Source organism: Lathyrus oleraceus, chromosome 3 (genome assembly GCF_024323335.1).
Source record: "Lathyrus oleraceus cultivar Zhongwan6 chromosome 3, CAAS_Psat_ZW6_1.0, whole genome shotgun sequence".
Classification (NCBI taxonomy): domain Eukaryota; kingdom Viridiplantae; phylum Streptophyta; class Magnoliopsida; order Fabales; family Fabaceae; genus Lathyrus; species Lathyrus oleraceus.
In genome coordinates, this window is record NC_066581.1 from 90,271,031 (window position 1) to 90,284,977 (window position 13,947).

Sequence of the window (13,947 nt, forward strand, 5' to 3'; positions counted from 1 at the left end):
AATAATACAAATATTTTTAAAATTTGTTGGATGTGAAAAATTATTTTAATTGTTCAACGCATTATCTTCCTATTCAAATATTTATACACGATGTATCTAAATGTTGAGATCTAGTTTGATTAAATATTTTTGCAACAAATTTAATATTTATTTTTAAACTATTTTTGTAATATATGTTTCACATATTTAATGGTATTTATGATAATCGTCTATGAGACCTAACATATGTTAAGCCATACCACCCCCTTTACTTCATTGAGTCGTGAATTAACGTTTATATCAAAAAAGGAATCAGCATTATATAATAAAATACCAAAACAAAAATGATCATTAATAAAAGTTATTTGTTACATTGTTGCATACATGGTTGATTGTAGCTTTTGTAAAAACAACTTTTATATATATATTGTTTAAACCCATAAGATTTATTCAAAAATAAAGAGGATGAAACACGCTGTAAATTATTAACCAACAAGAAAAAAATAACATTAAAATGATAAATAATTCATAAAAACAATCACATTTAGATAAGTCACCAATGTCAAATTTTTTTCAAATGAAATAGGCACTTCAACATCAAACCTATTATTGTTTATAGAAAAAAATGCTTAGAGAAATCTATTGTTGAAATTGTTTCCATAGATATTGTCGGCAAAGTTTGCATTGAAACTTGTCATATTTCTTCCATTGTTGTTCTCTTCATTGATGTTCAAAGGTATTGGCATAGTCATGTCACTTCCATCATTGGTAGGGATACCATAAAAACCTTTCAAATCACCTTGAGGAAATAAATTTGATTGACTATTTTCACCATTGAGAACTCCAAACATGTTAGGACGAAATGCCTCAGAACTCGGGTAATTTTCTCCATTGAAACATCCATATTTTCCTTCATTAAACATTCTCGAACTACTTCCACCATTAAAACCCTCAAACTTTCTCTCAGAAAACACCTCACCAACCCCAACACTAGGATCAGTGGTGTTACGAAAAACTCCAAAATTTTCTCGAGACACATCCTCTTCAGAATACTCTACTCTTGAACTAAATATCTTATACTTTTTTAGCATAAAATTAATTAAACGATTCAATACACTAGGTTCAAAGTCAGTTAAAGACTTACTTTCATTTTCAATTTGATACAGGTAAGATCCCATTAGTGTATCTTCGTTATCTTCCATGATCTTGTCAAGGGTAGCTTGAAGTCTTTTACCTTTCTCCTTCAAAAAAGACAATTGATCAGTCACATTATTAAATCGTGCATGTTCCGGCATCGACTCAAACTTGTGTATGAGTTTTTCAGCAGCATCACAAGATGGCCACATTGAAGGTGTCGCATCACCTGGGCCAAACACAACCGCACATGCCTGCAGATCACAAAGGGTTGTCACCTGCTCCATTTTAGTGAACAACCCTTTTAATCTTGTCTTATAACACATTTTTCTTTGACTAAAATTTTCAATCAATTTGGATGTGATCTTTCTTTTCCTAATTCTTGCCATAACTTCTATTATTTTTCTTTCTATGACATATTTCAACATAAAATAAGAATGATGTATATATATAAATAGGATATGTAACTGAAGTTTATGAAAGAAATTGAAAAGTAAATTAAATAAAGAGAAATTCAATGTTCTGTAAAAGGGATGGTTCAATGTAAAAGGGGTGGTTCAGTTTTTATTTGTCCATTTAATGTATTTTTTTTAAACCAAAACTTAAATTATATTTAATAAAAAATAAAATTAAAAGACTAATAAAAGTTTGACTAGATAATATATTATAAAAAGGGACTTATTGAGAATTATATATTAGAGAAAAATGAACATTTTCAATTCTTTTGAATATTTTAAATATAATTTTCTTTATTATTAAGATAAATACAAAATTAATATTAAAAGTTGTAACTTAAATATTTAATGAGAGTTGAATAAAATATTTTTTTCTTTTAATTGTAGGATACATCAATTATAAAAAAATAGAGTTACTAGATATTTTGCTTTATGTCATATAAGCGAGTTTTGAAAAAGAAATTATAAAAGAATGTTGAATTCGGTCCTTCATATGAAGATTCACCTATTTTATCCTCTCAAAAAATTTATACATCAATACTCTATTAAATATTATTTAATTTTTAAGAATTTATATCAAATTTGTCCCTATCAAATTGGTAATTTTTGAAAAACCAATTGCCATGCAATCATTTTGATGATTAAATTTCTTGAGGGTACAAAACATGAAGATCTTTATATTTTAAGGGATGAATTCAAACTTTTTTTATAAGTTTTTTTTTCTTCCAAAACTCGCATATATGATAGAGGCAAAATACTTATTAATCCAAAAAAGTATCAAATTTTTTGCCTTTGGGTGTAATAAAATATTTGTTTGAAATTTTTTTTATCATTAATTGTTGAATTGTCCATGATATGTTAGTTAAGTGGTAAGAGTTTGACTTATAATTTTAATGTATAAAACTTAAATTTCATAAATAGGTCACGAGTCCAACATTTTTTTAAGAATAATTTCTCATCATCCAATTTAATATTTTAAAAAAAAATAGGTGTCTTTTTATTTTAAAATACTCACATTGGAGAACAATAATTGATCAGAGTCATGACCTCTTGGCACGAACTCTGAATTACTACGACTCATTTCCCCTGAAAATTAGAGTGCAAAAATACAAAAAAAAAAACTCACGTTGAGATACATAATGCATGAAATTATCTCAAAAAAATAATAATAATAGTCGCATTGAGATCATATTTTGAAAAAGTATTTATAAATGAAAATTAATTTTTGTTATATGTTAGATTTTATAATCATGATTCAGATTATATTTATACTATGTAGAATTTTTAATTTAAAATTAACTAATTTTGATAAAACTCTCTCTACCTTACACTAAGTCTGAAATAAATTTGATATTGTAACCATAAGAGATAAGAGTGAGAATAGATCAGACAGCCTGCCGAAGGCCTATGACACGGATTATTTAAAACTCGGCTCAACCTATCTCATTTGATGACACGGGTTATTTAAAACTCGGCTCAACCTATCTCATTTGATAAGAAGATCAAACTTAAATATTTTAAAAGTCTATTAATTTAAATAGGTTACACTAAGGCTTATAAAAATATCTATTAGGCCTATCAAATCGACATATTTATGTATAATATTATATATTATATTAATTTATAAACTAAGTGGTATAATTAATTTTTCTAAAATATGAAAAAAAACAATTATAAACAATAACTAATATATAAATTTTATAGTTGAGTTTTATTACTTTATGTTATGAATTACTCATGTTTATCTATACATTAAAGTATGTTCAAAAAATGAAGAAAAAAAATGTAGAGGCTCTAAAAAAATTTATTAACCTTAAAAAATGGGGCATCCAGACTATACAAAATATACTTTAAACAAGCTAAAAGACATGTCAAACTCAAAATAAAACCTTTGACAAACAAGCTAAAAGACATGTCAAACTCAAAATAAAACCTTTGACAAACAATTGGTCAAACCTAGACTTCAATTTTTTTAAAGATTTAAATAGTTTTTAGTACCTGCTGACATGTTTTTGATTTTTGTCACTGCATCTTTTTTTTTTATGAAAATAATCCTTGAATATTAAAATTATTTTGGTTTTACTCCCTAATATTAAAATTCACAGGAAACATATGTAATTTCCCGCGGATTTTAACTTTTGAGACTAAATTCAAATGAAATTCAACATTTAAGAAGTTTTTGCGGAAAAAAAATACAGGAACAAAAATCAAAAACACCTCAACTTACCGGGACCAAAAAGATTATTTAAGCATTTAAGATTAGATCTGACTTATTTAAGTAAAGTTTGACTTCATCTGGTCTATTCCTACCCACTACTACAAATATTATATTTTATGACAAAACTTTCACATCACATAACAAAAAACGAGGTATAAATCCTAGGCGTACCATGTTTTAAATCCTAACAACTATTGTTTATATTTTGTATTTCTTTTATAATGGCGTTATCTGTAACACCTAAAAATAATTAAAATTGTATTAGTATTATTATTTCTATTGTACTTTTATGATTTTATTATCTTTATTATTATTATTATTATTATTATTATTATTTAAAAATAAACTTAACAATATACGTTTGTTATTTTATCATTATGGTTATTATTATTATTATTAACAATAAGATAATTGAATTTATTTTGATAAAGTAAAATAAATTTTAATTAGAATAATGGGAAAGGGAGATGAAAAGGAAATGGGTTATTGAAAATAAATTTGTATGTCTATAATGTTTATTTTCATACTTTCTATAGGTATCATTTGGATACAAGATTATGCAAAAGAAAATTGTTTTTTATTCTGGTGGAGTCGGTATTCGACTACCAACTTTTGGTATTCGAATATCAGTGTTAAAAACATAAATTTCTGACTTCTAATGAGTGATAATTGAAAACTACCTTTTGGTATTCAAATACCAACGAGAAAATGTGAATTTTTTATTTTTAAATGAGCGATAATCAACTAGCCCCTTTTGGTATTTGGATACCATTGTTACAAATTTAAGTGTAGAATTGAAAATAGCATAACTTGAGTTTAGAAACTCTGATTGAGGCTCAATCAAATGTGTTAGAAAACTAATGTAAAAACATATCTTGTGGTAAAGTTTCATGATACTAATTTATATATTTAATATTTTTGTTAATGAATAGTTTTAAGGTAAAGTAGGATAAGAATTATATCTTTCTTAAAACTATTTTGTAGCATTAATGTGGCAATCAAATTGAATGTTTGGGAAAACTATCGTGAAGCACTTATGTGAAAATCAAATTGAATGTGTGGTAAAACTACTGTGAAACCCTAAGGTGGTAATAAAAGTAAATGTATTTCAAAAGAAGGAGGTTCGAGAGGAATTCATGTATGTTCGATCACGCATCATAATAGAGTGCGAGTAGGTTTGCGTTTAGAGATAGTGTTATAATACGAAAGTAGCTCTCATGTACTTCTAAACTATTGAGTTTAGCGAGATATTTGTAGTACAATCGCAGCTCGTATATACTCATAGTTTAGAGTTTAGTGAGAGTGTTGTATTACGTGTGTAACTCTCATGTACCGCTCTATTATTAAGTTTAGCGAGAGTGTTGTAGTATAGAATGTACCTCACATGTGCTCATAAACTATAGAAACCGAGGAAAGTATTATGGTATGAAATGTAACTCACGTGTACTTCAAGAATATGCTATGAGTTTAATGACTGGTACCATATGGATATGAAGTAGAGGATAAGTTGCATTGAATAACCATTCATGTGTATATTGTATAACTTTGTGTATGTTGTATGAATTGGTGTATTGACTTGTGATTATGATATTGATTGTGTGTTATGATTTTTTCTATTGTTTGCTATTATTATACCTTATAAATTGTAGAATATTTTCTCACCCCTTTGTTTCTATGTTTCCATGGTATGTATCTATGTGCAGGATATACTCGGGTTGAGACTGAGGAATAGTTGCATTATTGTAAGGTTATTGAGGATGGTGGTGTAAAATACTAATCTACAAGACTTTATTTGTGTTCATGTATGCTGACGTGTGAAGTCAGTTAGTGAGTTTGAGTTGTAATACGTCTCTAGTATTGTGACATCAGGGTCGGAAATCACTTTTAAATTATTTTGTTTGGTAATGTTTGAACAAGTACTCATATATGAGATATGTTTATATTATTCTGCAAACTTATCTTTTATAAAAAAAATTGGGTTTTACGGTGTCACATCACTCTTTTTATTTTATTTTTTATATAAATATTAAGTCATTTATTCCTCCAATTAGACTACCAACCGAGGGAAAAGATTACTTAGTTTTGGCTATAAAAGTATCAACTTATTACATTTTTCCCGAACCTAACTCATTTATAGTCGTTCCAAACTCGTAAAAATCATTTTCTAAGACGGATAGAAAGACAGAAAAATATTTTAAGGTTTCTTAATTAATTAGAAAATATTTCAAGGATATGTTGTTGTTGTTACATTTATCGAAAAGATTAATTTTATCAACCTTGAACAAAATATTTTTCCGCTCTTGCTATCTATCTCATAAAATGGTGTTGTTTTTTTTTGTTTGAAAATATAAAAATTTCATTGATATGAACATAAGTGTTATCCCAAATGGGCTTGATATCATGTATTGACCCATTTCTCATGTAGAAACATGGTTGGTTTCCTTTTTGAATTACTTGGATCGTCAACTTGTGAGCTCTTGTGTTATTTATCCTATTGGTATACTGAAGCGATCCATTAGCTAAGCCCATAAGGGCTTTGTAGATATTAGAAACAATCCACCCTAAGTGAGTTCTATCCCCCGCGATGACACTACTTCCTTTGTTCTCTATCGTATATGAACCATAGTGATGGGCATTCACCATTGTTTCTTAATGACAATTTTTACCTCTTCTGTCCATCTCGTCTTCCATCTAAGACCCTACTTTCTGCATGATCTGCACTCTACACTTGTTATTGTGAGCTTCTATCTTCTTTCCTCTTATCTGTTTTCTACCAATTTGATGTAAATAATGGTTTATGCTAATGGTTTTGTTGTTTTTTATTCCACTGTTTGCATTCCATTTTTATATTTGGGAATAATTTCTCAATGTTGTAATTCAAGAAAAAAATCAAATGGTAAATTCTTTCCTTGGCTAACATTGAGAAACCTATTCTTAATCATATTGATAAGATATTATAACCCAAAAGAAAATGGTGGATGGTAAAAATATGTAAGTGGTATACCTTACCATCACAATTTTCTTTTTGGATTTGTCATAGAAGTTATTTAGTCCCTCTAGTGAGTAGACAGCCGACGAAAAATGTCCTTATTTTACTTTACTTTTTATTTAAAAAATAAATAACATATTACCTCGATTTTCATAATTGTTTGAGGGGAAACTAGCATAATTTTGTTTAAAAATGAATTTATGTCATCTATTTATAAAGTTTCAATGCTCAAGACAATATTAGCACATCAATCTCAAAGAAACATTAGTGATCTGCATGAAACTCTCACGCTAGCCAATGAGAATGTGAACGCCACAACTATATATCCTGAGTGCTATGTTGTGAAAGATATTAAACATTGGTAATAAAAATATTTAGATTGAAAACACTGAAACTTAAAGAAGTGTGGAAACAATCTCTGAAATGGATTGCAAGAGTTGAAAAAAGTATTGGTTTAAGGTTCATCTTACTTACATAATCTCTTGTCTTGTAACACGGTATATTATTTTTCTTATCTAACCTTTTATAATTTTATGATAAAAAATGCATGCAAAGCTATTAAAAATATATTGCATATATATGGGTATGTGACAAAATCCAACATTTAATTTACATCAAGATTTAGAAGGATGATGATGAAGAAGCTTTAGAATTTTTTAACAAATTTATACTTATAGATTGAAATGAAAATAATGTAAAAATAAGAAAATTTATATTTTAATAAAAGCAGGGATATTTTATATATATATATATATATATATATATATATATATATATATATATATATATATATATATATATATATATATATATATATATATATATATATATATATATATATATATGCATGCAAAGCTATTAAGAATATACGGCATATATATGGGTAGGTGACAAAATCCAACATTTAATTTACATGAAGATTTAGAAGGATGATGATGAAGAAGCTTTAGAATTTTTAACAAATTTATATTTTAATAAAAACATATATATATATATATATATATATATATATATATATATATATATATATATATATATATATATATATATATATATATATATATATATATATATATATATATATATATATATATATATATATATATATATATATATATAATATCCCTACTTTTATTAATATATAAAATAAATGCATATCTATTGGGTGTCAATTTAATTAATAATAATGTTTTGAATAAATTTATTGACTTATAAGTATTAAGAATTGATTTAAATTAGTACATATTGAGAAAATATTAAAAAATGTTGTTGTTAGTGATTGAATCATATATGTTTATATTCATTTACTTCAACTATCACATACCATTTGAATTAATTTACTCATCTAATTAATAATAATTTACCCTTTTCAATATTTTATAAATAAATATTAATAAAATTGTAATAAAAAACTATGAATTTCCGCATTTAAAATAGATTCCTAAGAATATTCGTTCCAATCGGTCTCAAGTTCGTTTCGTTATGGTTACAAGGTATTGTCTTCTTTGAGTGCGAGAATTCTCGCGACTTTGTCCTTTAGAAAACGTGCCTCGTTTGGTTAATGTATATTAGTGTTGTATATAAATTGTAATTAGCCTCAATTCCCAAATTGAGGCTAAGTGGCACAATGTGAACTTAGAGTTCCCACGTACGAAATTAAATTTATGGTCAGCCTTAAGTCCGCACCACTACAAATACGGAGTATTGTCTCTTTAAGTGTGAGAACCCTTGCAGTTTCTAGCATTCGAAAATGTGTCTCAATGGATTGAGGTTTATGGGTGTTGTATATAAATTACTCTTAGTCTTGAATCCCAAACAATGTAAGACTATTTTGATCATCTCTAACAATATTGCTTCTCATAATATAAAAAAAAGACTAAATAATGATTCTTTCATTATAAATATATATGAAGTATTACATAAAACTTTTTTTTACCAAGTAGGCCATAATATATATAAAATATTTGAATAAAAACTTATGAAACAAATTTTTTAAAAACTCTTATTGAGAAATTAATTTATTTTGTGTTATGACTTCTTGACGCAGTGGAAACAAACACGAAAGCAATTCAAGCAAGAAATTTATTGTCACACAATCACATATAACTGAATATAGCACATGAACAATCAAGAACATTAAAGAACACAACAAACACTTTAATAACCTAGTTTGAAGAGAAACTACTTACTCTATATGGACTCCTCTGAAATCGAGGTGTTTCAAGATGAAATTGATGAAGAATATGAAGGTACAATAATGGAGATTCTCCTCTCCCTCACACTACCTTTTCAACAGTGTTTAGCCCAAAACAAGCCTACACTCATTTGACCTCATTATATGAATCGATTCTTTCAATACTCCATTTCGATGCTCTATGAAACATAGTGAGAAAGATATATAAAGCGTTTCACAACCTCTAATCTTCTGGCCTGTCAAGCAAGTGACTCATAACGAGTAGAGGTTGGTACAAGGCAACACAAAATTTGCACTAACTATATCTTCTAGTTACACCTCTGGTAGCCCATTGCAAATTTAAGGGGCATTGTTGAACACCCTAAAGCGTCTGACAAGTAAAAAATTCTTGAAGAGATATTGAGGGCGGTAGAAGGGTTAAATGTGGTCATTGTTGATGCTCTCAACATGTGCTTAGAACTTGATGTGGTGATTCCATAAAAACTAAAAATTCCTAACTTTGAAAAATACAAGGGTCTTGACTGTCTTAGGAACTACTTGGCAACTTTTGCAGAAAGATGGCTGCCTATGCTGATTAGTCACCATTTATGCTAAATGTTTTGTCACTTGTTCGACAAAAATCCAGGTATACTGTAGGATTTTGTTCATATTTAGAGGTCTTTTGGGTCAGTTTCTTGTACCGTTAGTTGATTTAATCGTTTCATTGTTTTTTAAGTTTTATTTATATTTTTTCACATGTTATACTTTGGTTGTGTGTCTTTACTCTTTTTCAAGTTCAAATAGATATTCAAGTATGATTGGATGCAGAAACCAAGGAGAATCACGAAGAATCAGAGAAGTTTTCCCATGCTCCAGTAGGCCTACTACGGTCACCCGTAGCGCATACTACGGGCAGCAACATAGAGGTCTGAACCAAATCCAAAATCCACACAAACCAGGGGCGCACTACGGCCACCCGTAGCACCTGCTACAGGCCGTAGTGGAGAGGTCTAGAACAAAACCCAAAATCCACATGAAATAGGGTCTCACTACGGCCACCCGTAGCACCTACTACGGGCCATAGCAGAAGGGCCTGGAACAAAAACATCAAAGACAGTGGCCTCCTACGGCCATCCATAGCACCGGCTACGGGCCGTAGCGCACATGCATGCTAAAATCAAATATTTCCTTTTTGGTAAAATTTAGTGCTGAAGGTGTTTTGGTCCATTCAAAATCTGATTTTATTGACTATTTTGGATCTATTTGAGGGGAGAGAAAGGAAAAAGGATGACTTTTCTATTTAAGGTAGTTTTCAGACAAGAATGGGGAACTTTTTGGCAAGAGAAAATTACACGATTCAGAATTGGAGAAAGCAAGGACTTGGGGGAGAAGAGACTTTCATGAACGAAAATGATTGAAGATCAAATTCATCTAAGTACTTGTAATGTCTACACTTTATATTTTGATTTCCTTGAATACTATGAGTAGTTAAACCCCCCAATGCTATGGGGTGTCCCTGATTTGAATATGTAATGACTTTGATTTTATATTTGCAATAATAGTGTTATTTTTCATAATTAATCTATTCTCTTATTGTTCTTAATACTTTCTCTTTCAGAATAGTTGAGATCGATATATGATTATCAATTAGGTGGGACCGCCGTTGGTAATGTTTTCATGAGAATATTTTATAGTAGATATCACCTAGGACTAGGGATACCCTATAGAAACCAGATTGTTCTTGATATAAAAAGGCTTAATTTCACCGGTAAATTTCTATGGACATAAAGATTACAGATGAATGATTAAAGGTTCTCTTACTAAGATATTAGGAGAAAACAACCTTAAGAACTGGTAGTAATTAATTGATTACCTGTTGTTGCAATATTGATTCAGAGTTGTTACAGGAATAAATCACACACCTTCCCTAGCATATTACTCATATTTGTCAACCGCTCACTGCACCATTTACTCTTTTCACAATTATTTTCATAATTTAGCAAAACAATTCCACAAAATTAGTTTTTGTTTAATTGAACAACAATTAGAACTCAATATTTACAAGCAGTTCTTAAGATCGACATTCGAGGAACTTTCCTCATTATTACTATAAAGGCAAAATAGTACGCTTGTTATTTTTTTGATCAAGTTTTTGGCGCCGTTGTCGGAGACTGCCAAAATATAGAGTTTCAATTTAGTTTAGTTGAAATTTTGTTGCTCTGCAACTAAAACTTAATTTTTGTTATTTTTATTTTGATCATTATTAACTAATTTGTTTATGATATTTTTATGCGAGGTAAGGCCTCATCTAATTTTCCTTTTGACGCAGAAATCGAATGAACTTTGCGTGCAAGACTTAGACAAGCTAAATTAGCAAGAAGGGAATTAAACGAAGAGCATACCTCTATTCACTCAAATTCATAGTCAAAGAGAGAGGTTGAAACGATGGGTGAAAATCCACCACCACCAGAAATACTATTAGATGACTATGGGGTGGAAAATGCATCAGGTGATAGGCTAACAATCGTGAACCAATCGATGAATGTGCCTAACTTTCAACTGCATCCAACAATATTAATCAAATTGAGAGGAGACCTTTTTTGGGAAAAATCAATGAATATGCAAATAAACATTTACAAAGGTTTCTGACTTTGAGCACCACTCTAAAGATAGATGGGCACACTGAAGAAGCAAAGAAGTTGAGAATGTTTCCTTTTACCCTATCTGAAGATGCAGAAGATTGGTTTTACTCATTACCTACTAGGAGTATTACCACTTGGGAACAAATGGAAACAACTTTTCTGAATGAGTATTTTCCAACTTCAGTTTTCCTCAGGAAAAGACACGACATCATGAACTTCAAACAAAAAGAAGGTGAATCACTTGGTGATTCATACAAGAGATTCAAGAGGTTACTTGTTGCTTGCCCGACACACAACTTGGATCAGACTGAGCAAATGCAGATGTTTATCAATGGTCTCCGATTGAAAACAAAACAATTAATTGATACAACAGTTGGTGTTTCATCAAAGTTTTCAACAACCATATGTATTAAAAAGATCATTGAGACAATAACTGCAAATGAGCATTTGGAGTTATATGATAGGTGTTCAAGCGAATCTGAAAGGGTTATTGATCTGAAGCTTGAAACAAATAAAATAAGGATAGAAGACACAGTTGCTACAGAAGTGGAGAAAAAACATAAATCCATGAATATTGGTACACAACAGGTAGCTCAAATTCATCCAGTCCAGAATGTTAGTTAGGAAATTTGTGGAGGGCCTCATTCGAATGTATACTATGTTGCAACTGCAAAACAAATAGAGGAGATAAATTTTTGGAGGCAGAATAACCTTTACTCTAACACATATAATCCATGGTGGAAGAATTATCCTAACTTTTCCTAGAAAGATCATAAAGGGAATGTTCAACAATAGGGTCAAAGTCAATACCAAAATTAATTTCAACAATCACAACAACAATAAGCTCCCAAGAAAGAAGATTGGGAAATAGCCATTGAAAAGATGGCAACTCACAATATTCAATTACAAGAAGAGACCAGAAATAATCAGAGAAACACCATAGCTTCTATAAAAAAATCTTGAATTTCAAATGGGACAAATAGCATAACAACTAACCCTGTTCCCAAGCACTAGGTACACTACCTAGTGGAACTGTGATAAATCTAAGAGAACATAACAATGTGAGTGTTGTTGTAACCAGAAGTGGTAAGTCTGTTGAGAATTTTAAGAATAAACAGGTGGAAGAGGACGAGTTGTTAGAAGTGGATTTAGAAATAAGAGTTCATGATAAAAAAAGATGAGGTTATTATATTACCAGTGGTGGAAAAAGAGAAGTAGAAAGACCCTAAACCAACCATCAGACTCCCATTTCCTCAAAGAACAAAGAAGAAGAAGAAGAATGAGAAACGTTTCAAGAAATTATTGGAGATATTCAAGAAACTTGAGATTAACATTTTGTTCTCTAAGGCTTTGGAGAAAATGCATTTATATGCCAAATTCATGAAAGACATCGTCTTAAAGAAGCGTCCCATCAACACTAAGCCTCTTCTTTTAACTAAAACATGTAGTGCTATTTTGCAGGGAATGAAGATACTAGTGAAGAAGAAGGATAAAGGATCAATTACTATTCCTTGCACTTTAGTAAACATAACTTTCAAAAAGGCGCTTATTGATTTGCGAGCTAGTATCAATTTGATGCCTTTATCTATTTACTAAAAAATAGGTATTGGCAAGGTTCAAGACACTAGGATGACACTGCAGTGTGCTGACCACTCAGTTAAGCGACCTTATTGAGTATTAGAAGATGTTCTGGTGAAGATAGACAAATTTGGATTCCTAGTAAACTTTGTGATTCTTGAAATTCCGGAAGATGAAGAGATTCCTCTCATTTTAGGCAAACCATTTCTAGAGACTGGAAGATGTATGATAGACATAAAAGAAGGTATGATGACTCTAAAAGTCTATGTTAGAGAATTGAGGATTGATACCCAAAACACTATGAAATATAAAGATGATGTTGGTACCAGCCATACCATAGAGGTGACAGATCAAGTGATTGCTCAGGAAAGTTCAATGAAGACACCTCAATTACCTTTGGAACAGATTTGAGCCTGTTAGTTTTTGAAAATGATGAAGAGATAGATGAGACAGAATCTGAAGTGCTCACAGTGATGGAAGCACAACCTTAGTGGATTAGATCCAAACTACGCCGGTGGTAAGATTTAAGACCACCACAATCCTTAGAAGAAAATCAAGAACTCAAGAAGGGTACGAAGTTGAAATAACTACCAGAGCATCTCAAATATGTTTTTCTTGACATTGAAGAGAAGTGCCCAGCTGTAATAAAATTCTAGTCTCCAAATTTTCCAAGAGAAAAAACTCATCTAAGTACTTAAAAAACACAAGAGTACTATGGGATGGGCAATCGAAGATTTGAAAAAGGTATTAGCCCGACAGTTTGCATGCACAAGATACTG

At 29.9% G+C, this 13,947-nt stretch overlaps 1 protein-coding gene across 1 annotated transcript; it reads right to left on the minus strand.

Moving 5' to 3' along the window:
- Positions 1 to 586: 586 nt before the first annotated feature.
- On the minus strand, positions 587 to 1,511 carry LOC127128947 (agamous-like MADS-box protein AGL80). The gene has a single exon (XM_051058293.1). The coding sequence runs from the start codon at positions 1,500 to 1,502 to the stop codon at positions 609 to 611; it is 894 nt and encodes a 297-aa protein (XP_050914250.1). The 5' UTR covers positions 1,503 to 1,511; the 3' UTR covers positions 587 to 608.
- Between the last annotated feature and the right edge of the window lie 12,436 nt (positions 1,512 to 13,947).